This window comes from Musa acuminata, chromosome BXJ3-2 (assembly GCF_036884655.1).
Source record: "Musa acuminata AAA Group cultivar baxijiao chromosome BXJ3-2, Cavendish_Baxijiao_AAA, whole genome shotgun sequence".
NCBI lineage: Eukaryota > Viridiplantae > Streptophyta > Magnoliopsida > Zingiberales > Musaceae > Musa > Musa acuminata.
In genome coordinates, this window is record NC_088350.1 from 30,826,322 (window position 1) to 30,852,212 (window position 25,891).

Here is a 25,891-nt window from a genome sequence, read left to right on the forward strand (position 1 = left end):
ACTATCCCGGAAGCCATCCTTTTGCCTGCGCTACTGCCATGTGTAGCTCACCATATAACATTCATTAGGATACCAGCAAGCAAAGAGTAAATGAGCAGCTAACATTTGACAATTATACCATCAATCACAAAGCAACTGCACAAGGAAAACAAAATCAAGTGAATCTAAAACAAAAGATCTGCAAACTGATGATGAAAACGATTTCTCGTAGCTCGTTTCAGGATGAACAGCACCAGTATCCCCTAGCTCCATCGCTCACACCATTCGAATCCCCTTGTAAGATGACTGTCTTCCCATTGCTCAACGATGACATCTCGTGCTTCTTCTGCTCTTGAGACAGGAACACCTTCCTACTTAGTATGTGATAAATCTCCTTAACTACAGTTTGAAAGGCTGCTGCGACGTTGGAGGAGTCCAATGCAGAGGTTTCGATGAAGAAGAGGCCTTGGGCCTCAGCTAAGGCCTTGCCCTCTGCGGTGGTAACCTCCCTCACATCCTTGAGATCAGTCTTGTTGCCAACCAGAATGGTCACCACGTTCATGTCGGAGTAAGCTGTTTCAGTATATCAACAAAGCATCAGATGGCTTGCCTTTTGCCATGGCAAAAGACCGTGCTGAAAGGATAAATCAAAGGAAGAAATATGATAGATATTGATAGCAATATTAAGGTTCCACCCTATGCAAATGGTTCCCAAGTTTGGAACCAGTATCAGGTGTTGGTGACAACCCATCATGGCAAAGCCCAGCAAACATCACTATACCTTGACTGAAACTATGGTTCCTAATGAACTTTTGAAACACAATCCAATAGCTGAAATCAAGCATCAGAAACTTTCTTATAAAAACAAAATGTGCAGTAAACATGGTACTTACTGTGCAGTTCATTGAGCCATCGACCAACGCTATCAAAAGTCTGGCGCCTGCTGATGTCGTAAACCACCAAGGCTCCCACAGCTCCTCGGTAATATGCAGATGTCACAGCTTTGAAGCGCTCCTGGCCTGCGGTGTCCCATATCTGAGCTTTGATTTCCTTCCCATCGATGTTCATCTTTTGGGTTTGGAATTCAACCCCGATAGTGGACTTGGAGTTTGGGTAAAATTCATTTCGAGCAAACCTCGCTAGCAAATTCGATTTTCCGACAGCAGAATCACCAATCATAACAATTTTAAAAAGATAGTCCTGGCTCTGGTCTTCATCTCCATTGTAATCCATCATTCAACTCTTTAGCCAATGGTCCTAGTGCAGCACTAACTAAAATATCATACCTAAGACAAAAGCAATTACCAAAAGGCATGAGAACAAAACTACACAAATCCAAGATGAGACTTCGGAATTTGGTTCAACAATAGAATATATGAGTTAATCACCTGCTTTTGAAGTCATATCAAAGAGAACAATATGACACGTATATACACACAGCAGTTTATAAGAATCAACAGTTACTTATTATCATTTACAAACTGAATAAAAAAAAGAAAACAGTTTCCAATAAAAGATTACTTCTTAATAAGCCTTCAACTCTCTTTGCCCAAGACTGGTACAATTTTAGTTGTAAATGCTTATGTTATCATAAGATTTTTTTCACTTATCCTCATATGTTATTTTATAATGTTGTATAATGTTTTGCTGTTTTAAATTTTTCATAATTATTTTTTTTTATCAATTTTTATCCCTCAAATCCCATCAAGTAGATCCTACCAATCTTGGCCAATTGTCCCTTGCCGCTCCTCATGTCAATACTGGCAACAATGCAAATAATTCCATTGTATTTGTCAATTGAAGCAGCAAACATTAATTTTTATCTACTTGATATAGTAAATATCTTAACATTATAAAATTTAAGTTTCTAAAATCTATGAGCAAATTAGAGCTCTCCCTGAACATCCAATGGCACTTTAACTAGCCCAGCAACCAATTCTGAGCAGACCCAAGGCCCCAAACACACTTGCAGACAAATGATAACCAACAAGTCTTAGTTCTAAAATATTCCAAACTAAGAAGCTCAAAAGAGCCATGGCCACACTCAGAATTTTCTAAATACCACAGCTGATGTCCAATGTTGTTGCCCTAATTCCGTAGTGCTAAATTTTCTTTTGATTCAGTTTTTATTCAGATTTTACGGCACTGATAGACCACATACCACTTAAATAACCGATATATATGGCTTTATTACAGAATAACTCGCCATGCCCCTGGTGTTTACCCTTTAGAATTGCACATTCAATTATGCACTTCAAAAAAAGATTACTCACATCTGTGAGGAGTGTGACTGATGGAGGTTATCAACAACAAGAAACCCCCTCCTTGGCAGCTAATCAACACCTTCAGGGACATATTGACTCCCACAATGAAGTTCAAAAGTATCCAGTTCAAACACACCTTTAGGGAAGCAAATAGTGTTGTCAACTGGGTAGCGAGTTTTGCTAGGACTTCCAAGTGCACCTTTTTGTTGCAAGGAAATTTTCCTTTGATTTTCTTATAATATCTAGTCATCCAATGTGGAGGGAGTTTTATATACCAGATGCTTAAAGCCTTAGCATAGCTTCTTATTTCTTTGGTTAAAAGGAAAACTTACCATATGATTAAAGCCTTAGTATACCTTCTTATTTCTTTGGTTAAAAGAAAAACTTACCAGATGCTTAAAGCCTTAGTATAGCTTCTTATTTCTTTGGTTAAAAGAAAAACTTACAGAGTCATGACACAGTGAAATATAACACTTCAAAGATTGACCAATGGCTTGCTTCACTGTTATTATCTCAAGGTTAAACCTACCAAAGTCCTTGTTCTCCAAAGCCATGGCACACTTTTCTCATCAAACTTTTGGTCATAGCTTGTGACTCATGATACAGTGAAATATAACACTTCAAAGATTGACCAATGGCTTGCTTCACTGTTATTATCTCAAGGTTAAACCTACCAAAGTCCTTGTTCTCCAAAGCCACAGCACACTGTTCTCAACAAACTTTTGGCTATTGCTTGTGACCCAAAACTTGAATGAACTCTGAAAGAGTACAAATTTCTATTATGAAACCAGTAGGCTTTGGTTTTGATGACTGGTTGTTTCTTTAACATAACATTTGTCTCAAACTTGAGCCTCATCCTTACTTTTTCTAACTTTAGACAACTATAGTAACTGAAACCTCATTTAGACATACATAAATGATATAATATTTGACTAGAACAACCAGGTTGCTAGAATCAGCCACTTCCTCCAAGGCTATCCTTGTTTGCTTACAAATGGAACACACCATTAATATTCAATCAATATCAGCTTGTTCTACAGACTTTGCCAATCCAAGCAGCAGACTTCCATGTTCTTCTTAGTCTGGTAAACCCTAGCTCAATGTAGCTTAATGATACTTCCTATGACTAGATTACAGATATACCTAATCTATCCTATGACATGAATTGCACTTAGTAGCCTATTTATGCATCCTCTGCATCCATTTCCAATCACATTCCATATTCCACCATAAACAGTGATAGTAGATAAAACTTAGCATTAGTATATTAGTAAATCCAAGCAACTAAGATGAATAATCAATATGTCATAATTAATCAATGGTGTTCTTATCTTACCCCAAAACAAACCAAACATAGTTTGTGTTCTTTTCTACCTGGTTGGTAGAGAACTAGCATAGCCCATAATACCATAACATTGCAAGATTTCATCTAGATCACCATGCTATCAAAATGTAACTTCTAGGTTTGTATGTTTAACTTCCACAAAAACTTCTACTCATCCAAGACAAAGGTTAGCTTTACCAACCTGAAGACATCAACTTATTCAATGTTTCCTTCTATACCGTGGCATGATATACATCATAATCAAGAAACCTCCTTGTATCTCCATCGAGTTGCATTTTGATTATTCCTTCATCCTTCCATTTTCCATATTAGTCTACTGAAGAAGGCACTAACGAAGAGCCAATCAACCTTTGCAGTGACCTATCAATTTTAACTAGATGTCTTTAACAATTCCCCAGACTCAAGCTTTAGAATCAACCCTTGCTTCAACACCGGCATCCACTATCTAATGTTCATGTCCTAGAATCAAAGGGTTGGTGGACTTTTAGATATATATAACACACTCAACACCACTAGAAGATTAATAGTGCACTAGAACTCCACTCTAGCTTTTTCTAAACATAGCCATCCTGTTCGCTTACTGTAGATTCTTATAAAATAGATCATCTGTTGTTAATGGGACCTCCTACATATAGAGCATCTAATCTAAGAATAACTATGCTCAAAGGGAATGTTTAATATATGCAGCTTAACTTGTACAAGCAGAGAGAGTGTTTTTTTTTTTTTAAAGACCTGAATCATGGTTACTCAAGTCAACCGTAGCATCAAAGCAGACCCTCAAGAGTAATAATTATACATGACTCGATAATCACCTTGAGCAAGTATGTTCTCAGATTTTCGATAAAAGAAGTATGTTCAACCAAAAATTTTAAATATCCCTCATCTCAAGTAACTCGTAAAGATTCATCAATCGAAAAGATAGAACTAAACTAAACTGGGTAGTAACGCTAACTAACAGGAATTGTGTGAATGCTACATTGGTAAAAATGATGCCATGCTTGGTTCCTTTCAGTTAATAATGGAATTCTAGTGTTGGTCCACCATCACCAGGTTGTGTCAGAAACCTATATCAAGCAGAAACTTGGTTCTAGTTTTTGTCAAATCCAATCTATTACAAATCAATACCTTGGGGGTGTTCCTCTCTATCTCAGATCGTGCACTTAGCCGCATTGCAACTATATCAGGATAATGATGATATGCGTACGACGAATCATAGCAAAGTTCATGATCAAAACAGCAAGATTTACTGTGTCTAGGTTACTACATCGAGGAGATTAGCATTCATGATCTTGTGAAATCATCAAGCTAAACACAAAATGCAGAAAGAGAAGCACTAGTGGATTATGTTTACCGGGGGAAAAAAGTCGACTGATGCTAGCAACAATAAAAAATCCAAATTTTGCGTTTACTTCTGTACATGAAAAACCGAACCTCTCAGATTACCTTTCAGGTCGTAACAGTAGATATATAAAGATCAAATTGAATGTAACAGAAAAAGAACCCCACTCCCCATAACAATGCCGACTTCATTCCAAAATCAAGAATGAATACGACGAGTAGCAAGCTAAAGTTACAGGGAACTAGATATTTCAAGAAATCAAGGAACCGTTGCTAACCGCCTCAAAGATCCAATTTTGTTTAGAAAAAAGATAACGAGAAACCAGATGCAACACAAGAACTCGATCCAACCAGAGCCTGCGGAGTAAATCTGGCAGAGAACTTGAAAGCAAAACGTCAAATATCCCGACGGAACAGAGAAAATGCGTCAAATCTAGCAAAAACCTCAGAGCTGAACTACCTACATCACGCCGAAACAACTCAGATCAAGCAAGGGACCCACGAATTCCATCGCAGGGTCGGCACCGACACCAAAGATCCCTCACCTGACCACGAAACCCGCACGACGCGCATCTATCCACGCCCAAGGATCGACCTTTACCCTGCCCCTACCAATCCATCGGCCTTCTGGCGACGAGCTTCGGATAGGCTTCCTCTGCTTTCGTCCCTGGCCGGCCCCCGTTTTGGGGGTTTTGGGGGTTCTTTCTTTAAAGAGCAGCAAGGTTGGCGTCCACGGAAGATTCCAGAGAGGGGTAACTGTACCGTAGGTGAGGGGCGGTGAACGGATCTTTACCGCAGGCGTTAAAATCTCGACGAGCGCCGACGGAGGGACGAAGTCCCGATCTCCGCTTCTCGTTTCACCTGCTTTGCTTCGAGGGTAAAACGTTACCACAGTATCTCTCTAACAAAAAATCAAAATCACAAATATATATATTACTCTTCATTAGTGAAAGGAAAACGTCATTTAATTATTAGAAATTCAAAAAATAAAAAATATATATTTTTATATGTTTAATATACTTCATTAAAACTAAAATTTGAGTTTTTTTATATGAATAATTTTAATTTTCTAAATAGTGTGTCAGAAGAAATATGTAAACAGACCGAGTGGTGCCCAACACGTTTCAGTACTCGAGGGCCACCTCGCCGTTGCCATCCTCCGCCCTCACCGTCAGCTGCACTCGCGCTTTCTCTTCCGGTGCTCACTGCTCCTCCCTCTCCTCTCTTTCTTCCTATGCTCTCCAACTGCACCTAACCTCGGATTTCGGCGACGCGTCCGTCCGCTCTACCCGTGCAAGCAGCGGGGCCCCTCCGGTGCTTGCTGCTGGTAGAACTCCTGGTGTACGGGCATGGCGGCGCAATAGTGGGCGGGGGATGCGCGTGCACTGTAGATGGCGGGCACCCGAGCTGGAGACCCAGATGTCCCTGCACAAGCACCAGAGGTGCCGCCGCCGCCGCCGCCGCCGCGGTCTGCCGAGACCTGCCCCCTCGTATGAAGAAACCGATATTTCTGACCGCAGAGAAAAGAGGAAGGCATCAGTCCGCTACACAGACACAGAGGAACAGAGAGATGTAGAAGAATCACCTGCATCATTCGTCAATTCATCGACTTTCATCAGCTCACTTATCTGCTTTGGAATGGCAACGACTCCATTTCAAGAATCAAAGCATCAAACAAGGCCACATCCCACGGTTTTTACAACTTCTCCTATGTCTCCTTTCCCAGGAAGCGAGCGCAAGCTACAGGCATGGTCGCCATTGTCCTCCTCTTTCTTGACCAACGCACTACCCACTACCATTCCTTTGCTCGGCGTCCAGTGCGAGCTCAGCGCTTGCATCGAAGCCGTGTTGGGCCTCTTTTGAGGGGGTGCCGGCTGTCGAGTGCACGTGTAGTGTGCTACCTGTAAAAGCATCGAGTTCCCATTCTTAATCCTATCACCTTACCGCCACCAGACGACTCACCTTTGAGTGCAGAGTCGAAAGAAGCAAGATCTTAAAAAGGTGAATCATACGGCTACATAAGTAATTACATAACTAATTACATGTTATCCCGATAATTAATTATGATTAGTATCTCAATTTTTATATATTTTTAAAAAAATTAGGATAAGAAAAAACATTTAACCTTAATTCTTATTATATCATTAATTTTATCACACTTATAAAAATATAATTTTATTATTTTTAAATTATTAATTTTATATTCACTTCTCACCCTAATCAATTTCTCTTCCTCTCTTTTTTTCGATCTACTTGTCCATCGTTTGCCCATTGCACCCGTTTGACTTGCATTGTACGATCATTGTTACTCCTGTAATGCTCGTCATCGTCGCTCTTACACTGCTTGAATGTTGCTACTCTTATACCGCTCGATCGTCGTCTCTCTTGCACTACTCATTGCTATCGCACTAGACCCAACTCACCTGTCGCACCTGGTCGACCATTGCACGATTAGATGCGTTCACTATATTACCTGTGTATGCTGCCCTTCTGATTGGAACATTGTGAAAAATTGAAGAAAAGAATATATTGTAATGTAGCTGTCATGTCATGATTATAACATATAACAAATTGTTAATACAATTGGAATCCATTAAACAATTTGACGTCATTCCATAGATAAAGTCAACTGAGTGACATGTAAGGAGAAGCAAAAGCAAACAGATGAACCAATGATGATGGAAACCCAATCATCCCTAAATATGAATCCAGACAACCTCAGCACTTGCTTGTAACACTTCAAGATTGTTGTCCTCATGTATAACGAAAAGCTCCTCAACCCTCACTCAGCTGCACCTCCATTATCAATCAGCTGCACCTCCATTATCAATCCTCACTCCACCCTCGGCAACCTCTAGAAGCTTTAGAATTGAGCCACCAACCTCCTTCGGTGTCCAACAAATGCTCTCAATTATGCGGAGGGCAAGCAAGTGCGACAGTTGAGCAGGTGCGATGGGTGAGCTAGGTTCGATGCAACGACAGCAAGCGTTACAGGTGCAGCGATGGTCGAGTGATGTAGGTCGAGCAAATGCGGTGGATAAACGACAAATAAGTAGATCGAAAAGAGGAGAGGAAGATAAATCGATTATGACGAGATGGGGATTCAAATTTAATAATTTAAAAATAATAAAATTATGTTTTTATCATTTTCATTCATGTTTTTTTGGATATGACAACAAGTGCGATTTTTTTTGTCAACAAAATTAACGATGTAAGAAAAATTGAAATTAAATGTTTCACCATATAAAGATGTAATTTTATTTTTTTAAATATAAAATTTAATATACTAATCATAATTAACTATAGGAGATAATAGATAATTACTCTATATATCTATAGAGATACTAAAATATCAATGCATGCGCACGATGGCACTTATTTTGCCTTTTTATTTTTAATCTTTGTTTACACGAATGGAATCCTTCGGTGTGATGTACCGACGTGGTCGTCGGTCAAAATCTGACTTCCGATGTTCCAACTCACCATCTCTCTGGTCTTAATGTGATATCTTCGTTTACAGTTTCGTGAGCACAAAATATGTTAATCACAACTTAACATTATTTGAACCGTTCCACCGTCTCTTTCGAGATCCTAATTGACGCAATCACACTCGAAACCTTCCAAGCAGACATCGTATTGGACATTGTTCTCGTCATTGGCGAGAGGATGGATGCATCGTGTCCATGTTGTTGACTCGTGTCGGGAAAAGACAATAAGTGCATCCCAGAAATGCCTTGCAATCCCAGATTCCAAGTCAATCTCACCTCTTCTTCCGTGTATGAATCATGGTCTTTATGAGGAGGAGGAGGAGGATTCGCTCAGTCTCCTCCCGTTGATCGACTCCAGAATCCACTGTTCAGGTTCCAAACTCGGCGCAGCGGCCGCCACAAGCTAAGCCGCCGCCTCTTCCCTGCTCAAAATGACCGACCCAACGGCCATGAGCTACGGCAACCGGAAACCTCACTTCGTCTTGGTTCCTCTCCTTGTCCAAGGCCACATGATCCCCGTGATCGACCTGGCTCGTCTTCTCGCGCTCCAAGCGGTGGCCGTCAGCGTCGTGACCACCCCCGGCAACACTGCCCGGTTCAAGGTCTTGATCGATCGTGCGAACGCGGCCGGCCTGCTGATTCAATTTGGTGAGCTCCGGTTCCCTTGTGCCGAAGTTGGGTTGTCGGAGGGCTGCCAGAGCTACGACGTCATCCCGTCATGGGAGCTCGTCAAGAACTTCCACCTCCGTCAGCAGTGCCCGAAGCCAAGCTGCATCATCTCCGACGCATGTTGTCCGTGAACGAGTGAGGTCGCTCGCGAACTGCGTGTGCCTCGGTTTGTATACCACGCGCCCTCCTGTTTCTTCCTCTTGTGCACTCGTAACGTGAGCAAGCACAAGTCCGGTTACCATTTAGCCGACACATTCGAGCCCTTCCTCGTACCCGACTTGCCTCACAAGGTGGAGGTGGTGAGAGCCCAATCTATGAGTTTCTTCGACTATCCAGGATGGGAGAAGCTCCGCGACGAGGTGGCGGAGGCTGAATCCACGGCCGATGAGTTGGTGATGAACAGCTTTCGCGAACTGGAGGCCGCCTTCATCGACAGCTACCAGAAGGCGCTCGAGAAGAAGGTTTGGGCTCCAGGACCAGTCTGACGAACGTCGACGAGAACTACATTAGGAAACTGGCTCGACGCCAAGGAGACGGGGTCCGTTATCTACGTTAGCTTCGGAAGCATCGGGAGCCACAGCTCTTCTCGTCTGATCGAGATAGGACTTGGCCCGGAGGCGTCGAAGAGCCACAGCTCAAGACCAACATGTCCAGTCCTCGTATTGCCGATGATTCGGAAGGTCTGATCACCCGGGAGGACGTGGAGAAGGCGGTCACGGAGCGGCTGGATGGAGGAAGCGGAAGAAGAAGAGAGGAGGATGAGGGCCAAGGAGCCGGGGGAGAAGGCCAAGAAGGCTCGTCGTCAGAAGACTTGACGCTCATGAGCCGACATGCTCTGGAGCTTGCACACGAACTTCCGACGCACAGAAGCTTCAGTTATCTCTCCGAAATAAGAATTATGTGATACTCGAAGGGAGGATGACATTCGAAGAATACCTCCTCAAATAAAACAATTTTGAACTCCAATAATTCACTTGATTACTTTATACTTTGTTGATATCTACAGGTTGATGAGATTATCTCATCTATGTCTATCTAGTATTATTAAGGCTCCACCCAGTTATCTAATTAGATTATCTACAATTCAATCTTATGTATGAGATTTAAAAGTCTTTAAAAGCTCTCCAAAAGACGATGTCAAAGTTTAAACCACAGTTTGGTTTAATCTGAATCGCTTATAAACCTATGAGCAATTTCATACAACACCCAAGCAAATGCCAATGTTTCTTTACTAACTAATTGAGTGTGCCTACTGTGGTCTGTGGTTGCAGTAAGGATGCTCCGAGAGGAGCTGCAGCTACTTCAGGAGCCTGGTTCTTATGTCGGTGAGGTGGTGAAGGTTATGGGGAAATCAAAGGTCTTAGTCAAGGTAAATTATGTAGCTTATTTGCCCTTTTTTCTTCTTGGATTTACCACCTAACACTTATTTTTCTCATGAGAAACAGAGATTTCATTGATTCTATTTATGATTTTTCTGCATTTTTCACCCTCAAAATTTGTTTGCATCTATTTGGAACTTTTTTGACATGTTAGCTAATTGCTACTCATTACTGAATTGAAAATTGTTAAAAGTAATGGACAAAATTTGGCTATAATTAACATGGTTTACAGGCTTGATTCAGCATCATTCAAGCAGAGAAAGATACGAAAAAAATTACGATTATACTCAGGAAGATGAATCATAGGTATGTATTGGACTTCTCTAGATTTCTATTGATTATACTCACGAAGATAAAGCATGTAGGCTGGAGGTGATTTGTGATCTTGGTAGAATATTTCAGATTTAAAAATATTCACAATTTTTTGTTTCTTTTCAATATTCTTATTTTTGTTTCAGAAGTAACAATCTGAGTCTTGGTAATGAAAGTTATTTGTAAGATTCTTCTGAGCGAATCAATATGTAATATGTATTCATCCGTCAAAATTTTGTAAATAAATTTCAATAACTGAATATGTATTACTATTACCATATCATTACTAAAGTCCAAATTGTTACTTTTGAATAAAATGTAGACATTTCTAAAAACCTCTAGACCAAGCTCCATAAGTATTTTTCAATCTAAAAATTCTATCAAAGTCATGGATCATCAATGGCTTATATATTTTATAACAATAGAAAATGCCCATGATATAACTAAGATTGATCATCCTGAATATGATCTTAATCTTCCAATACATACCCGGGATGAAATCTGATTTCCGATCTGAAGATACTCTGCGAATGTAGTCCTGTTTTCTAGCAGAAATATGACTTGCTCATACATTTGAAGGGTAAAATAAAACTTACATAAAGTTAAAAGAAACTTTAATATTCCTTTTTATATTAGTTCTTTTTAAGATTCATAATTCCACTTATGTTGATAAGTAAAAGGGATTATGGGTATTGCACTATGAATCTTGAAATGGAGGTAGCACATGAGGAGCAGGTTCTATGATAAGTACAACCCTTCAATTCTGTTTATGTGCCCTTCAGCAATTTTGATTCAATTTAAATGCTGAATATCATTACTCAAAGATGCAAGAAAAGTGTGATTTTTAAAATTTTCTACTTTTCTAGGAAAGGAAACTATAATATAAGTTGTTCTAGATTGCTAAGACAAGGAATTAGATGTAGTCAATATATTGATAGCCCATAATTTCATCCTGTAGTTCCTCAATCTTTTTAGGTCTTTGGATATCTAAATGTTTTACTTAACATATAAGCAGAAATTTTTAAACTATATATACTCGATATTAGAAGTGTTCTCTCTATGTATATGGTTTCTGCATTTATTTGAAAGCAAAGCACTTGACAGAACTACAATATGGCAGTGTCCTCATATTTCAATATTAAATATATGATTATCACTTTTGATAATTTTCCTTTCGTTTTGGAGCTGAGCAAGTCATGGCTTCTATCATCATATATTTGTATAGGCTATAACCTCAGTTCAGATTAATAGTTTTAGATGGTGCACAATAGAATCATAGATTGGGATCTATGATCTATAACTAGGTTTTTGAAGATGCATCTTGTAAAGAAAAGAAAACTTGTGAGGAGCATGTGCCACTTTCTGTGTAGACAGAGCACATACATGCCTCAAAACCATATGATAACAGATGTAGATAAGTTTGAGTTGATTTACATGATGCTAATGTAATAAAGTCTGGTACTCAATTTCAGGTTATTGAACTTCCAATCAAGTATCCTGAATTGTTTGAAAGCCTTGGAATTGCGCAACCAAAGGTTCTTTTACTATGGCCATAGCAGATTTGTATGTTCTCTTGATGTGAAATGCTATCAGACAGGTTTCTATTCTCCCAAAGACTTTCATATCTTGTGAATAAAACATTGAGTTGGGACATCGCAGGGTGTCTTGCTTTATGGGCCTCCTGGCACAGGGAAAACTCTGCTGGCAAGAGTGGTTGCTCATCATACTGATTGCACCTTCATAAGGGTTTCTGGTTCTGCGTTGGTTCAGAAGTACATAGGAGAGGGCTCTAGAATGGTTCGTGAACTATTTGTTATGGCCAGGTATGTCAAGTTTTAATCTCTACAATTTTTGTGATTATCTAAATGATCATCCTGGACAAGGCAAACCTGTTAATCAAGATGCTGCATTCTTTCATTACTAAAATGAATTAGCACTTGCAATCTAGGAGGGTGGAACTTTATACCTCCAACAACACTATGGCTTTATGTATCCTTTGTTAAATTTAAAGAGACCATGAAAGGAAAAATCAATTAGCTTTGGTCCCCTATTTGGTAATTTGAACTGTGCTAATGCAAATACTTTTCCTGAAGGGAACATGCTCTGTCAATTATTTTCATGGATGAAATAGACAGTATTGGATCTACTAGAATGGAATCTGGCACCGGAAATGGTGACAGTGAAGTGCAAAGAATGATGCTTGAGCTTCTTAACCAGCTTGATGGCCTTGAAGCGTCAAATAAAATAAAAGCATGTTGATATCTTGTGATTTAGCTTCATTCGTATTATAGAAAAGTCAGTTTCTTGGTATATTGTTTAGTAGTGTGCTAAACGAAGTTGATTGTTTTATCCAAGGTCTGCTATACCGAAGCGTACCGTCCGGTACCATTACAGTGTTACATTATTATACTGCAGCACTATTACAGTATAAAAAATATAAAATTACTCGGTATATTAGGGTATACCGCTCGGTACACCGGTATCGTACCGTACCGAGCCCGGGTCGAAACACCGATACGGTACGGTAAGGCAAACCTTGGAATTCCTTAATCCCAACGAAGAGGTAACTGTTAGAGTAGTCAACGGCCATGTATTATTATTCTTTAACAAATAATATCAACCTCCAATTGTATTTCAGCCCCGCTTCGATATCTTGAAAATTCACTCGAGGAAGATGAACTTGATGCGTGGAATAGATCTCAAAAAAATTGCAGAAAAAATGAACGGAGCATCTGGAGCAGAGCTTAAGGTATCTGTTTATGCTTGGATCGTTTCTTCCTTCTTCCTCCACTATTTGCTTCATGATTGCAGTTATTTTTTGCTTGGCAATCCTTTAAACAGTAGTAAGCATGCCATTCTACATGGTACTGCCAACTTTTTTTCTTTCTATCATCATCAGTTTTAGGTAGGCACCTTTTTTTAGTTGTAAACTCATACAGTTTCTTGTGCTCAAGATTTAGAATGACTTTGATGATTATGTGGGCAGCTGAAATGCCGAATCTGCTTATAGAAAATCAAAATTGATACGGAAAACTTTCTGCCAAGTTGTGCTCTGAATAAAATTTTACTTGCATGTTTTGCTGCTTTATTCTCAGGCTGTGTGCACAGAAGCTGGGATGTTTGCACTCCGGGAAAGGAGAGTTCATGGAACTCGAGGATTTTGAGACGGCAGTTGCTAAAGTCATGAAGAAAGAGACCGAGAAGAACATGTCCAAACTGTGGAAGTAGATCACTTCATTTTGTCTCCGCTTGTTGTTTGTCAAGTGTTGCCTACTGAAGAATTCCTTCAAATGCTGTATCAACTGCACCTCCATGCTACAGATCAGGGGGCAGCAGGATTGGAGAAGGGTTAAGATGAGACAGCTAAAGCAAAGCATGGTTGAATAAGAATTGTTGAGGATCCCAATTTCGAACGAAGACACCAAAGACGTTAAGATTCGAGTGATGAGACTATAATGTTACTTGTGGACTGGGTTTTGAATAGTACACTTTTCAATCATCATCATGTAAAATGTTTGATGTTTATTACTATCATGATCACTTTCTTTCATAGACAATTTAGCTAGAAGAATACCTCTAATATTTAATTCAGTTTTTGGATGAAAATTTAAAATATTAAAAAATGATTTATGCTAAAAATATATATAAAAAGATTAATTAGAAATAATTCTAATATTTATTTAAGAGATTTGATCCGGTGGCAGAACGAGATGGGACGCGTTGGAATCACGCACGGGCCAGCAGGGTATATCTTATTTCCGTTTAAGTGAGGACTCACGTGCATCGCACAAGGCGATAGCCACGTCATGTCCGGGACCCTCGGGTAAATGCAAGCTCCATCACAGGGGCGTTACGGTAAGTATTGGTCTCCTACTGTTTTAAACTTAACCTATCGGAGGTGGTCTCGTGAAGCTTTTAGGTTTACCCATTGTCTCCCAATCGTGTCGCAGAGCTGCTGCTACCGCGGCTGCTCCTCTCAGATTCCCCTCCTCGCCATCCCGCAGGGTAAAGGTTTTATCTCTCTTACCGTTTGAATGCGTCTTCCACGATTCCTTCTCGTCTCCATCTTCTCTGGCCTTTCTTTCTAGGTTGTAATCTGTATGCCAGCTGCAACATCTGTTCGTTTCTGATTCATTGGTTTGGGTTCTGCTGCTTATTCTATGTTTCTTTTCATCCGTGCTCCTGGGCCTTTGTACAATTTTGCTAGGGTTTAGGGTTCCAGGATCTGATATTTTGAAGAATAGACTTAGACTTGCTCGTCGGCATCGAGTCTTTGCCAGTCTCAATCATCGGTTTTTCCCATTTGTTGGAGATTGGTCTGAGAAAGCGACACTTGTCTGGGCCTGTTGTTTTCCCTTATCCATACTTTGATGGTTCTTCCGATTTGCGTGGATTGATCGGAGCAGTGCCATTGTTGATCCATCGGAGAATCCATTGATACTCACTCTGAAAATTATATTTGTCTTAGATAATTAATTTTTTCTTCCTCTCTCAGATTTCTCTTTCTAGCATTACAAGTTAGCAGAACACATTATGTTTATTGCACGACTTTTTTGTTGATTTATCTTCTGAAATCATGCAGACCAAGTTTCCTTGTTTGCCTTATTGAAGACCAAGATGAAGAAAAAGGTGAAAAAGAACCCTATTGTCTTCCTAGATGTATCAGTTGATGGAAATGCTGCACGAAGGATGGTGTTCGAGGTATTGAATATAATTGTGCAGTAATTGGACTGTAAGATTTTGTTTCATCTTATCATTCCCTGTAAAGCGGACAATCTGTCTTTTTCTTTCCTTCTTTCAAAGTGCACTTTGTTAGACTGCTGATGAATTGTACTATTGCAGCTTTTTGCTGATATTGTTCCAAAGACTGCTGAAAACTTTCGAGCACTCTGCACAGGTAATTAGCTCCTCTAGAGGCTAGTAACTCCATCCATGTCAGTTTATGCCAGGGTTGCACCTATATTTACACTTCCTTTTTTTTTTCAATATGATTTTTTTTCAAAGGGAGAGTCGTTTGTTGTTAGTACTTTGTCATTGCTGGCATATGTCTCAATTGTTTGCAAAGAAGTATTTTCTTTTTTGAGGATTGAAACTAGCTGGGTATTCCAGTTGTCGTGGACTTTAGATGAGTTGTGGTTTACACTTTACAGGTGAAATAGGATTTGGGCTTATGACTAGGAAGCCCCTGCACTACAAGGGTTCAATCTTCCATAGGATTATTAAGGGTTTTATGGCACAGGTATGTTCTTATTTCTTCATGAATTTTACATAGCAGTCATTCACTACTTTTGACTCATGTATGCCTTGCACTCTTTTCTGGTATTTCATGTTATCTTTTAGTCTTTGTCACATTACCCTTTGTATAAGCTGTAGGATATAGGCCAGATGGTCATGGCTGTTTTTGTTGTCATATAGTGTTTAAGGTTGTCTCTTGTTGTGTCTTCTGCTGATAAATTTTTCAATTTGCCTTGTTGAGTGATGTGATTGTTCTTTTGACAGGGTGGTGACTTTTCAAGACATAATGGTATGGTTTATACATCCCAAGTGTAGTTTGCTATTTTTTGTTGTAGTTTTGGTTTGAAATTTTTTGTTATACAGATTTTACAATTTCTTATGTTGGTTAATGTATATCTTAACTTAGAATGTTGGTTGCTGTATTTTTTATTTTTTTTCCATAAACTCTAGATTTGATACTTATATTTGTCTGCATTCAAGCATGTAGAAGCTGCATGCACAAACACACTAGCAATCATCTTTAGAAATTTTCTTGACTCAGATGGTCGAATTATAAACTTTCTGTGATGTTAATGGTTCTGAAAAATGCAGTTATGTGGGTTTATAGGATTAGGGGCTGTTGACCAAGCAATAATAGCTACCAGACAACTGTAATTTGAATTGAACTAGGATATATTATTGAACAATTGGTCTCTCTTCTGAAGGTCCCAATTAATACTTATTTGAGTTGCTTCATTTATATGTTTTGATAGTTTAATTACTTGTCTACTGTAATTATCTAATTCTTTTGTGATGGAAAAGATGCAACTTTTAGGTGTTGTTGTCTCTTTTGCAAGTTGACATAGTAACCGCAAGGTTGGAAGCAAGTTAATCTGACAGTCAAATTATTTGTTTTTCAATAAAAAAATTTCTCTGTAAATTGTTAAAACTCCAACTTGCTAAGTGTCTTGCAAAAAAAAAAAAACTTGCTAAGTGGTTCTCTTAGAAGACAGTTTTAATCATTGTGATTGTTACTTGCTAGTTTTCATGTTCATGTTTGATTGAACTGCTGGACTGGTAGAATTACAGGAGCATCATGCTTCTCAAAACTAATGGAAAGCTAATAAATCATCCTTTGGTTTCTGAACAGTAGAGCAAGTTGCTGCTCAGGAGAAATCTTGGCATCATGGTAAAATTGCTCTTTTTTATCTAGATAACCAATGTTTAAGTCAGGGTTTTAAATACCAGGTGTGCTGCCCAATATAAGCCCGGTATTTACCAGTCTGATAGGTGATTCTGCTTTTGCAGACTGATTAAAATGGGGTGTACTAGATGGTGCACTTCCTGTTTTGTGTGTACCGATCGAAATGTGATCATAGACACATCTAACTGTCAATAGTTGTCAACAAATGTTTACAGACAGCCCTCCTCCACTCTCCCTTGCAGCCTCCGTCACAATTGCAACCTCTGCTGTTACCACTTCGGCAATTGCTTCCTCCCATTGCTGTAACTGCCCCTTTCTGTTGCTGCCACTGCCTCCTCTTTCAGTAGTTTCACTGCCGCCCCCTCCTCTTCTATTTCTCTGCTGCCACCATCTTCTACTTCTCCTCCTCCGCACCTTCTCGTCTTCTCCTTCTCTTCCTCCTCGTCATCTCTTTCTCCTTCCTCCTCATCTGCATCCTTCTCTGTCCGGACCAGTGGGAAACACCTTTTGGGAACCTTGGTTCATGTAAATATTGATCCTTCCATATCCTACATTGGTGGGAGCCTTGTGCCTTGGCTGCCCTAATCTAGAGTAATTTGTTTCTTGTAATCAGATGATGCTCTTTTGGCCTATGATTTTTTTTTTCAACTCTTTTTAGCAGGCAGCATTTTAGCTTTAATGTCACTACATCTATGTAGAGTTAAGGCTGGGTTAGGAAAGCTGTTTGATCTTTCTACATCCCTTGTCGTCCTTTGTCAGTTTTGATGTGTGCCATAGCATGTACGTTTGAACTCAGCAATTTAATTCCAGAAAAAAGGATATGATGGAATAGTAAGTTTCAGGTTCATTTCTCCTACTACTTATGGTATATTGGTAACATTTTTATCACTTGATTTTTCTGTGTTATTCATTGATATTACTGATTTGGAGTCATCATCGTTGTCCATCTTGCACATCATTTTATGCTTGTTGCTGCAAATCGAAGATTGTCTTATACTTGGTCAACAAAAAGAGTTTAGCTGTTGCCTTTTGAATTTATGGTGGTGCAAGATATTTGCTGGTAGTATTAAGATCAGATTAATAGTAGGAATTGTTTACAAACATGTACACTTGTGTCTCTTGCAAAAATGTTTATAATTCTACAATGTCCATCTCTCTCTCTCTCTCTCTATATATATATATATATATATATTTGCATTTTAGAACATATAGTATCTTATGTAAATAGATTTGCATGAATATTAAGGTACTTACTTTACTATTATTCCTTGCTAACTTTGTCCATTGTTTGCATGAATATGTTGCTCCTTCATCGGTCCTTTTTAGTATTGATACAAATAATAGTTATGCAACAGGTCACAATCTGATAACAATATGAACAAAAGGGTGAAATGTTAGTTAGAAAGCCTTGTCACAGATTGTCGTTTGGGTAATGCCAATTAAGAAAACTGAGTTACATCACATGTTTTTTTCAACTTGCTCCATTCGAGGTTGCTCTTTTAGGTGTCAACTTGGAAGAATCTGCTTATATTTCTTGTGTGATGGTTTTCTGTGATTTTGACATTGCATATATGGACTAAGACTAGATGCGGCTTCTTTTTGTATCTTTGCCTTTCTGTTTCTTGTACATTTTATATGATGCCCTGATTATGAATGAGGGTTTTCTCGATAATGACTATGGTGCAACATCTGGTTAGTCGATGACATTTTAATTGCTTGATTGTTGACAGCATCTGTTATTGTTTTCAGGAACTGGTGGTGAGAGCATATATGGTGGGAAATTTGCAGGTAAATTTACTTAAAAATTTTGGTAGGATGTGTTACACACGCTTATGCACTCTATAGTTTTAGTTCTATTGGTGTTCGTATTAATTTTTTAATAGAGAAAGTTTATTTATAACTTTTCAGAATATGTAAAATCTGGTGTATGCCTCTTATAAAGTTAAAATTATCTGGAATACAGCTTTAACATAACCTGATTTCCATACAACTGCCTCTTTCTCACATACTCTTGCAAAATTTCAAATTGGAAGTGTATTTATGAGGTTTCTTTAATTTTCCTTGAAAGTTTAACTTAATAAGTATATCTATAAGATTTTCAACTTGAGATTTGTCTATAATATCATCAGTGCATAGAAGTGCCTCCTTTGAAACTGAGACAATTGTTTCATATAGTAGGTTGTGATGTTTATACCTCAAAATATGTGATTATTTGTATTTGTGTAAATACTCTTACGTACCTAATATGTAGGTTTAATTTTTGTCCCATTATCAGTACCAGAACCTGTTTGAACTGGTACATATGATCGGTGTAGAACTAGATTATTAAATATGGTTGATTTCTGTTATGTATAATGTACCCCATAGCAACAATATAGAGAGAGAGGTATTAAAAACCTAAACCCTAAATTAAAGAAAAATATAGATAAGGCTTACCATCTGGTTTATGCAGGTTACTAGGTGGGTAACCTGTGAACCCAGCCTCAGACTGGTAAATATCATCCCATATGTACTAATGTACATTTCTGGACAGTATTTTGAACCTTGATTATAAGAGCAAGAATCATTACAAACGTATGACCTAGTCAATATGGTTGAAGTAGCGGTATGCTGGTTAGGTCTATCATATCTTTAGCCCCTGCATTTTTGGAAAAAATCTTGCTGCTATTGCTTTTTGGTGGATATATATTTGCAATGCTGTTTTTAGTTTATCTGGTCTGATCATTTCGAACAGAGACCGAAGCTCTTAACAATATTGTTTGCTAATTAGGTGCTTTGTATAGGCAGCATGCATGGCATTTGAATTGGAGTATCTTCAAACCATTATCTTATTATGTTTATGTTGAACTTTTAAACTAATATAATATTGTGATCAGCTTTGGCTTGAAAGTATGTGGTACAATTAGGTGCTAACATTCTCATACCTTCGAGATGGATTCATAGAAAACGAATTCTGCGTTAAAACAAGAACCTCGGCACAACAATTTATTCACAAAACTATGTGGTTTGTTTGATGAGATGAAAATGTGTTCCTTGAAATATGTGCCTAAAAAGTAGCGTTTCGATTTTTTTGGTTGTTGTAATTTATTTATTTTGCTGATGTTCCCAGATGAAAATTTTATGCTGAACCATGATGGTCCTGGTCTTCTTGCGATGGCAAATGCTGGCCGTGATACTAACGGTTCCCAGTTTTTTATCACTTTCAAGGCTGCTCCTCATCTTGATGGGTTAGTTCCATGTTATGCATCTACTGTGGTTGTTTATTTGACTACTGTTGATATTTAGTAGTATGAATGAGGAAATATTCTGATAAAGAATGCACATATTTCATGCATCAAACTCTCATGCTCCAAGTGATATGATCCAAGTGATATGAGGCTCTTACTATAACATTTATGTTTTCTTTCATTTAAGCATGTGCACCTATGGGGTTTCTATATCTACTGATAGTGCTACATTACTTTGATGCATGGTACACAAGCACATGAAACCAATCTGCATTTGATTTTTAATCATGATAATAATTGACAGTTCTGTACTTGTTATTCATGCTTAACCTGTTCCTATAAGCATGTGAATATTTGCTTGTATATATAATGAATTATACTAACTTGTTAATATGATGTTAGCCACATGGTTATGGCACATCTCTCTTTGTTATCCTTGAGACATTTGTCCCTCTTATGTCATTACATGTGATTCAATTCTATTAAACTGTTGGTTGAAACTTTTGTCAGGAAACATGTTGTATTTGGCAAGCTCATTCTAGGACAAGAAACTTTGAGGGACATGGAGAATGTTGATGTCGATGGTGACAGACCTGTTGTTCCTGTGAAGATTGTTAGCTGTGGGGAACTTAATGAGAGTGCAGCTGCATTGCATGAAAATGGTATTATAAGTGGAAGAGCATTCTGATTTTTTACTAGCTTCTAATTAATTTTTAAGATCAAGGGCAACTTTTTGCTGCATGCTAATCAGTTTTCTCTTTATATGGATTCTTCTTTGTTCCATTTCCAAATAATCAGATGGTTTTTGTATGGTCAGAGAAGAAGAAAAATGCCAAATTGAAGAGAGTTAGAGACGCTTCTGATGATGATCACGAAGGACGGTCTCGGGGACAGCATAAGAAGTCTTCTAAAAGAAGAAAGAAGAAAAAGAGAAGACACTATTCGTCTCAATCCGATAGCTCATCAGAAACAGAAACAGAATCTTCAGAAATTGACAGTGATTCTGAATCTGACACATCATCTGCATCTGATAGCAGTGGCTCAAGTGATGACCGGCGGCAGAAGAGGAAGAAATACTCTAAAAGAGACAAGTACAAGCGTGGGAAAAGGAAAAGGGATAGAAAGCGGGAGAAAAGACACAGAAGGCATGATAAGAAATCACGGCACAAGGCCAAAAGGTTCCCATCTACTTATGGCATAAGATATCTGATGATTCATGCATGTTTTTTCTTTTCAATACATTTTGTATGCAGCAATTTTCTTTTAACACATGAAAATGATATATCCTTTCTTATGCTAATACTAGGACGCCGGACAGTGAATCTGAAACAGAGAGTAAAAATGATAGCAGCTCTGATGCTGCTGGAAATGACAGACGACGAGAACGGAAGTCTAAGGTCACTTCTCATAAGTCTGGTATGTCTAGTTTCTTATTTTGTTCTCCCTCACTATTAAATTTCTAATAAAATCCATGTAATAGCTTGTTTAGATCATGAGAACTTGCAAAAATAATATAAATGACATAATGACATTAATAACAAAGAAAATGATATGTGTGGAAATTTTTTCCTTTATGGTATCATTAGTTTGGGGTGTAATTCATTTAAGAATCTAACCTGTTTTCCCAGAAAAAATATTCAGTTTCCTTCCCCTTGGCATGTGTGTAGTTCTATAGAGGATATATTAATATTAAACCCATGGGATGAAGAAAATGAGTATGTTGGAAAATATCATTTCTATTGTATTAAGAAAGCATACAAAAAACTTAGAATATGTTTGAATAATCCTTGATATTTCACTTGTATTGTTTTGGGTCCTGTCTGATATCTGTGTGCCTAGGATTCCATTGCTTGTATCGTGCATGCACTCAGAGATACTCCAGGTGTGCCTACCTATATGTATCTGAAAGTCAGCACGTAGACAACCACGTGTGTAAACTGTATAAACAAAATTTCCGACATCACTGCTTAGGAAATGTATTTAACTTTCTAATGTATGTTCTCTTCAGATAACATAAATATTTCACCACTTTAAGTGGATCAAGGTGGATGGCATGGGTATACGTAGCAACCAGGCAATGTCCATGTAAATAAGTTTGTTCTGATTAGTGTCTTTTTATTTTAGAGAATGTTACCCTTCTCTCAGTGCCTTGTATTTTTTATGATTCAGCTTTAATATAGCTCCGTGAATTTCATTATTTGACAGTGATATTCTCGCTGCTATTGTGTTATTCTTTTTAGATGATAAACAGTCACCAGTACCTTTGGGAAGAGAAAACACTATTGAATGTCCTGACAATGGAGATAAACCTGACAAACCTCTCGGAGAAGAACCCAAATCCCAGGGAGAAAATGGAGAGCTCCAGAGCAGTGACATTAGAGAACCGACTGACAGAGATATGGATAGGCTACTTGGTTCAGATGACATTCCAAATAAATCTAGGTTTCTTTCTTCTTCTTACACCTAAAGTTGTTCTTTCTGTTTACTTCTTCCTGTCAAACTGGCATTTCATTTGACATTCATGAACAGGAGCCAAATCACAAGACGAAACCATTCCATGAGCAAGAGTATGAGTATCAGTCCAAGGAGTCCAACTCAAAGCCCAAGTCTGAGCGCCAGAAGGTCACTGAGTAGGAGCCCCACTACAAGAGATCTTAGTAGAGGTCCTGTTCATCCACCCCGAAGGAGCAGCACAAGTAGAAGCCCTCCTCAGAGAAGCATCAGCAGAAGCCCGTCTGGAAGAAATGCTAGAAGCCCCATTAGAAAAGTTGTTAGCAAAGGTCCAGTGAGTCAGACTAGGAGAAGCAAAAGCAGAAGCCCAGTTAAAGTTGATAGTAGGAGTGTAAGCAGAAGCTCGGCAGGGTCCCTGCAGCAGAGAAATCCAAGTGGGAACATGGAGAAGGCTCCTATTCAAAGAAGCCTGAGCAGAAGTCCCATCATGGAAAAACAAAGAAGCATTAGTCGAAGCTCAGGAAAGTTGCTGCAGCAGAGAAGCCCTAGCAAGAGTCCAGTGAGGGCTAGGAGAAGTGTGAGTAGAAGCCCTGTAAAGTCTAACGGCAGAAGCAAAAGTCGTAGCCCTGTACGAGCTCATTCCCGAAGAAGCATCAGCAGGAGCCCTGTTCGCAGGGCAATCTCACCGTCATCTAATCGTCGCAGGAGCTTGTCAAGAAGCATTCCCCCGGATGGGTCTCCCAAGCGCATAAGAAGGGGTAGAGGTTTCAGTCAGCAGTACTCCTTCGCGAGAAGATACCGAACTCCTTCTCCTGACCGGTCTCCTAATAGATTCCACCGTTATGGTGGAAGAAGTGATCGTGATAGGTAATGTGGCATTATGTTGAATGATTGTGTTTGTTATTTAAAGGTCAATTCCCTTTATAAGTATGATTTTGTTGTCATTCTTATTCCTTTTCTAGGTATTCAAGCTATAGAAGCTACCACAACCGTTCCCCTAGACGTTATAGGAGCCCTCAAAGAGGAAGAACCCCACCAAGGTAACATTACCTTTCTAACCATTTTAGTTTGCTGCAAATTATACATTTCAAGTGTAGTTGTGATTCATCAACTGAAAAGATTTATGGGAAAATAAAAAAATGTGGTTAGCACTTCTTAGTTCTTACTATAAGATCGAGGACTTTGTTGATGCAAGCCATAGCAAATCCTTTGGAGATGGTTGCTTATATAACATTCTTGTTTTGCAAGTATCGACACTGACAACTTTTTTATCTTTTAAATCTGCACGGTACTAAGTCTATGAAAATATGTTGTATATGATGATTAGATGTTCAACTTGATATTATTTTACACTTCATAGTTGTACTTTTTGTACAAGTATTTTAATCTGTAAAAGCTTACTTTCCAATAAATTATATCCTGGCTGTCTGACAAGTTATCTCCCTCTACCTTTAGTATCTAGGTCATTGACTTCGGTTCACACTACATATGCTTCTTTGGTAGGATAAATTTTGCCCTTTGGGCATAATGATTTACCAGTAGTTTATTCCAAGGTTTCATGGTTGAAGATTTGTCAACCTACTTGATGATTGGGATTTTTCATTGTGAATTGACTTTTTCTACATGATAGTGGTTCGCACAATGATGTGGATCTGAACCTGGATAGATAAGTTATCCATAATTGCAAGAACTGATGCAAATATCCCTTAAGAAAAATAACAAGATTTTGAAAATTCCCATTATGTCAAATGATGTTTATAAAAACTCGGCATTATAATCCATTAAATTTACATGGTCTTTAAATCGTAAAGTGATGGCTATTATTACTAAATCTTATGGAGATGACTATATATGTCAATGCATATTATAGTCTGGGCATTAGAGAGAACATGTAGTTAAGATTATATTTAATTTCGTTCAGCTTGATTTCAAATTGGAAAGAACCATTTTTATTTCTAGAATGCTGGATATTGAATGAATTAACAGGAACTATTAGCTAAACTGGACCAAATTATTTCAGTTAGGACTGTCAATTTCTTCTGCTTCCTTGTTCTTCTTTCTATGTTTATTTTAGCCAAAATAAGAATGTTCTTTTATTCTATGTAAGTGATTTGTTAAATTTGCTTTCAGTTTTTAAGGTTCTTAAAAATGTGGATTGTGTCTATGAATTTTAAAGTTCAATTTGGCTTTCAAAACGGTGCCAAAGGAAATTTGTTTTGGTCTCTGTGGCGAGCTTTACCTTCAAACTTATATGGACTCTGTTGTTGTTTTTCCTGTGTTGAATGGTTTCTTTTGTCATGTACTTAGGTACCGAAATCGAAGGAGCCGAAGCGTATCCCGTAGCCCTGCTGCCCGGCCAAGAGTTGGCTACAGCATGAACTCAGCTCACAGTCGTTCGCCTGCTTCCGAAAAACCAAGGCCACACGGCACTAGAGACAATGTTCGTTCCGAGAAGCATGAGTCAGTCTCGAGAAGCAGAAGCCCATCTGGATCACGGTCGAGGTCCAGGTCCAGGTCTCGCTCCTCCGCCGATACTCCCTCTCCCAAGCGAGTGAGCAAGGAGAAGTCAAGGTCCCCCTCCAGCAGTTCTGGCGGAAGGAAAGGGCTGGTCTCATACGGAGACGCCTCCCCCGATTCTGATGGGAAATAGAAAACAATGTTTTATAAATTAAAACCCAGCAGCTGTGCAGTAGAAGGAATTCTTCAGTTAGAAATCTTGAACGCCTGTATGAGCAGTTATGATATTTCTTAGTTGCTTCAAAAAGCTTTACTCTATCGAAGATTTTTCATGCGGATTGCCATCATCATTTCTATTCTTTCAGGATGATTGCCTGCTGATTTGGTGACCCCTTGCTGCAGGTAAAACAGGAGACAAATGTATGTCTTCTATTCATCTATTCATGAATCAGATATAGGGGAAGAACGCTCCTCTTGATTATGACCATAGGTTTTTTTGACGTCAATGCTACCCTATGATTCATGGCTCTTTCAAGGACTCGGATGTTCTGCGTTCCCCGAGGT

The 25,891-nt window shown here is 38.7% G+C and overlaps 4 protein-coding genes across 7 annotated transcripts; 3 read left to right on the forward strand and 1 right to left on the reverse strand.

Annotated features, from left to right (window-relative positions):
- Positions 1-41: 41 nt before the first annotated feature.
- Positions 42-5,809, reverse strand: LOC103975425 (ras-related protein RABA5a). Of its 4 annotated transcripts, XM_018819231.2 has the most exons (4): positions 5,472-5,761; positions 4,940-4,999; positions 873-1,265; positions 42-552 (listed from the first exon to the last, which is right to left on the reverse strand). In XM_018819231.2, the coding sequence occupies exons 3-4, from the start codon at positions 1,213-1,215 to the stop codon at positions 218-220; spliced, it is 678 nt and encodes a 225-aa protein (XP_018674776.2). In that variant the 5' UTR covers positions 1,216-1,265; positions 4,940-4,999; positions 5,472-5,761; the 3' UTR covers positions 42-217. The 4 variants fall into 4 exon arrangements, with proteins under 4 accessions (XP_018674776.2, XP_009388661.2, XP_009388662.2 ...); XM_009390386.3 differs by lacking the exon at positions 4,940-4,999 and having other exon boundaries at positions 5,472-5,809; XM_009390387.3 differs by lacking the exon at positions 4,940-4,999 and having other exon boundaries at positions 5,387-5,809.
- A 3,054-nt stretch (positions 5,810-8,863) lies between these two features.
- Positions 8,864-9,568, forward strand: LOC103976240 (UDP-glycosyltransferase 73D1-like). Its single transcript, XM_009391450.1, has 2 exons — positions 8,864-9,203; positions 9,330-9,568. The coding sequence occupies exons 1-2, from the start codon at positions 8,864-8,866 to the stop codon at positions 9,566-9,568; spliced, it is 579 nt and encodes a 192-aa protein (XP_009389725.1).
- Positions 9,569-9,729: 161 nt separating this feature from the next.
- Positions 9,730-14,002, forward strand: LOC103976239 (uncharacterized). Its single transcript, XM_065139335.1, has 5 exons — positions 9,730-9,958; positions 10,355-10,452; positions 12,247-12,309; positions 12,434-12,597; positions 13,870-14,002. The coding sequence occupies exons 1-5, from the start codon at positions 9,730-9,732 to the stop codon at positions 14,000-14,002; spliced, it is 687 nt and encodes a 228-aa protein (XP_064995407.1).
- A 685-nt stretch (positions 14,003-14,687) lies between these two features.
- Positions 14,688-25,659, forward strand: LOC135631816 (peptidyl-prolyl cis-trans isomerase CYP95-like). The gene is made up of 14 exons (XM_065139772.1): positions 14,688-14,779; positions 15,357-15,475; positions 15,617-15,671; positions 15,925-16,013; positions 16,274-16,298; positions 18,942-18,980; positions 20,302-20,419; positions 20,930-21,081; positions 21,237-21,597; positions 21,726-21,835; positions 22,660-22,861; positions 22,949-23,737; positions 23,833-23,910; positions 25,178-25,659. Exons 2-14 carry the CDS (start codon positions 15,392-15,394, stop codon positions 25,518-25,520), a joined length of 2,445 nt encoding a protein of 814 aa, XP_064995844.1. The 5' UTR covers positions 14,688-14,779; positions 15,357-15,391; the 3' UTR covers positions 25,521-25,659.
- The last annotated feature ends 232 nt before the right edge of the window (positions 25,660-25,891 follow it).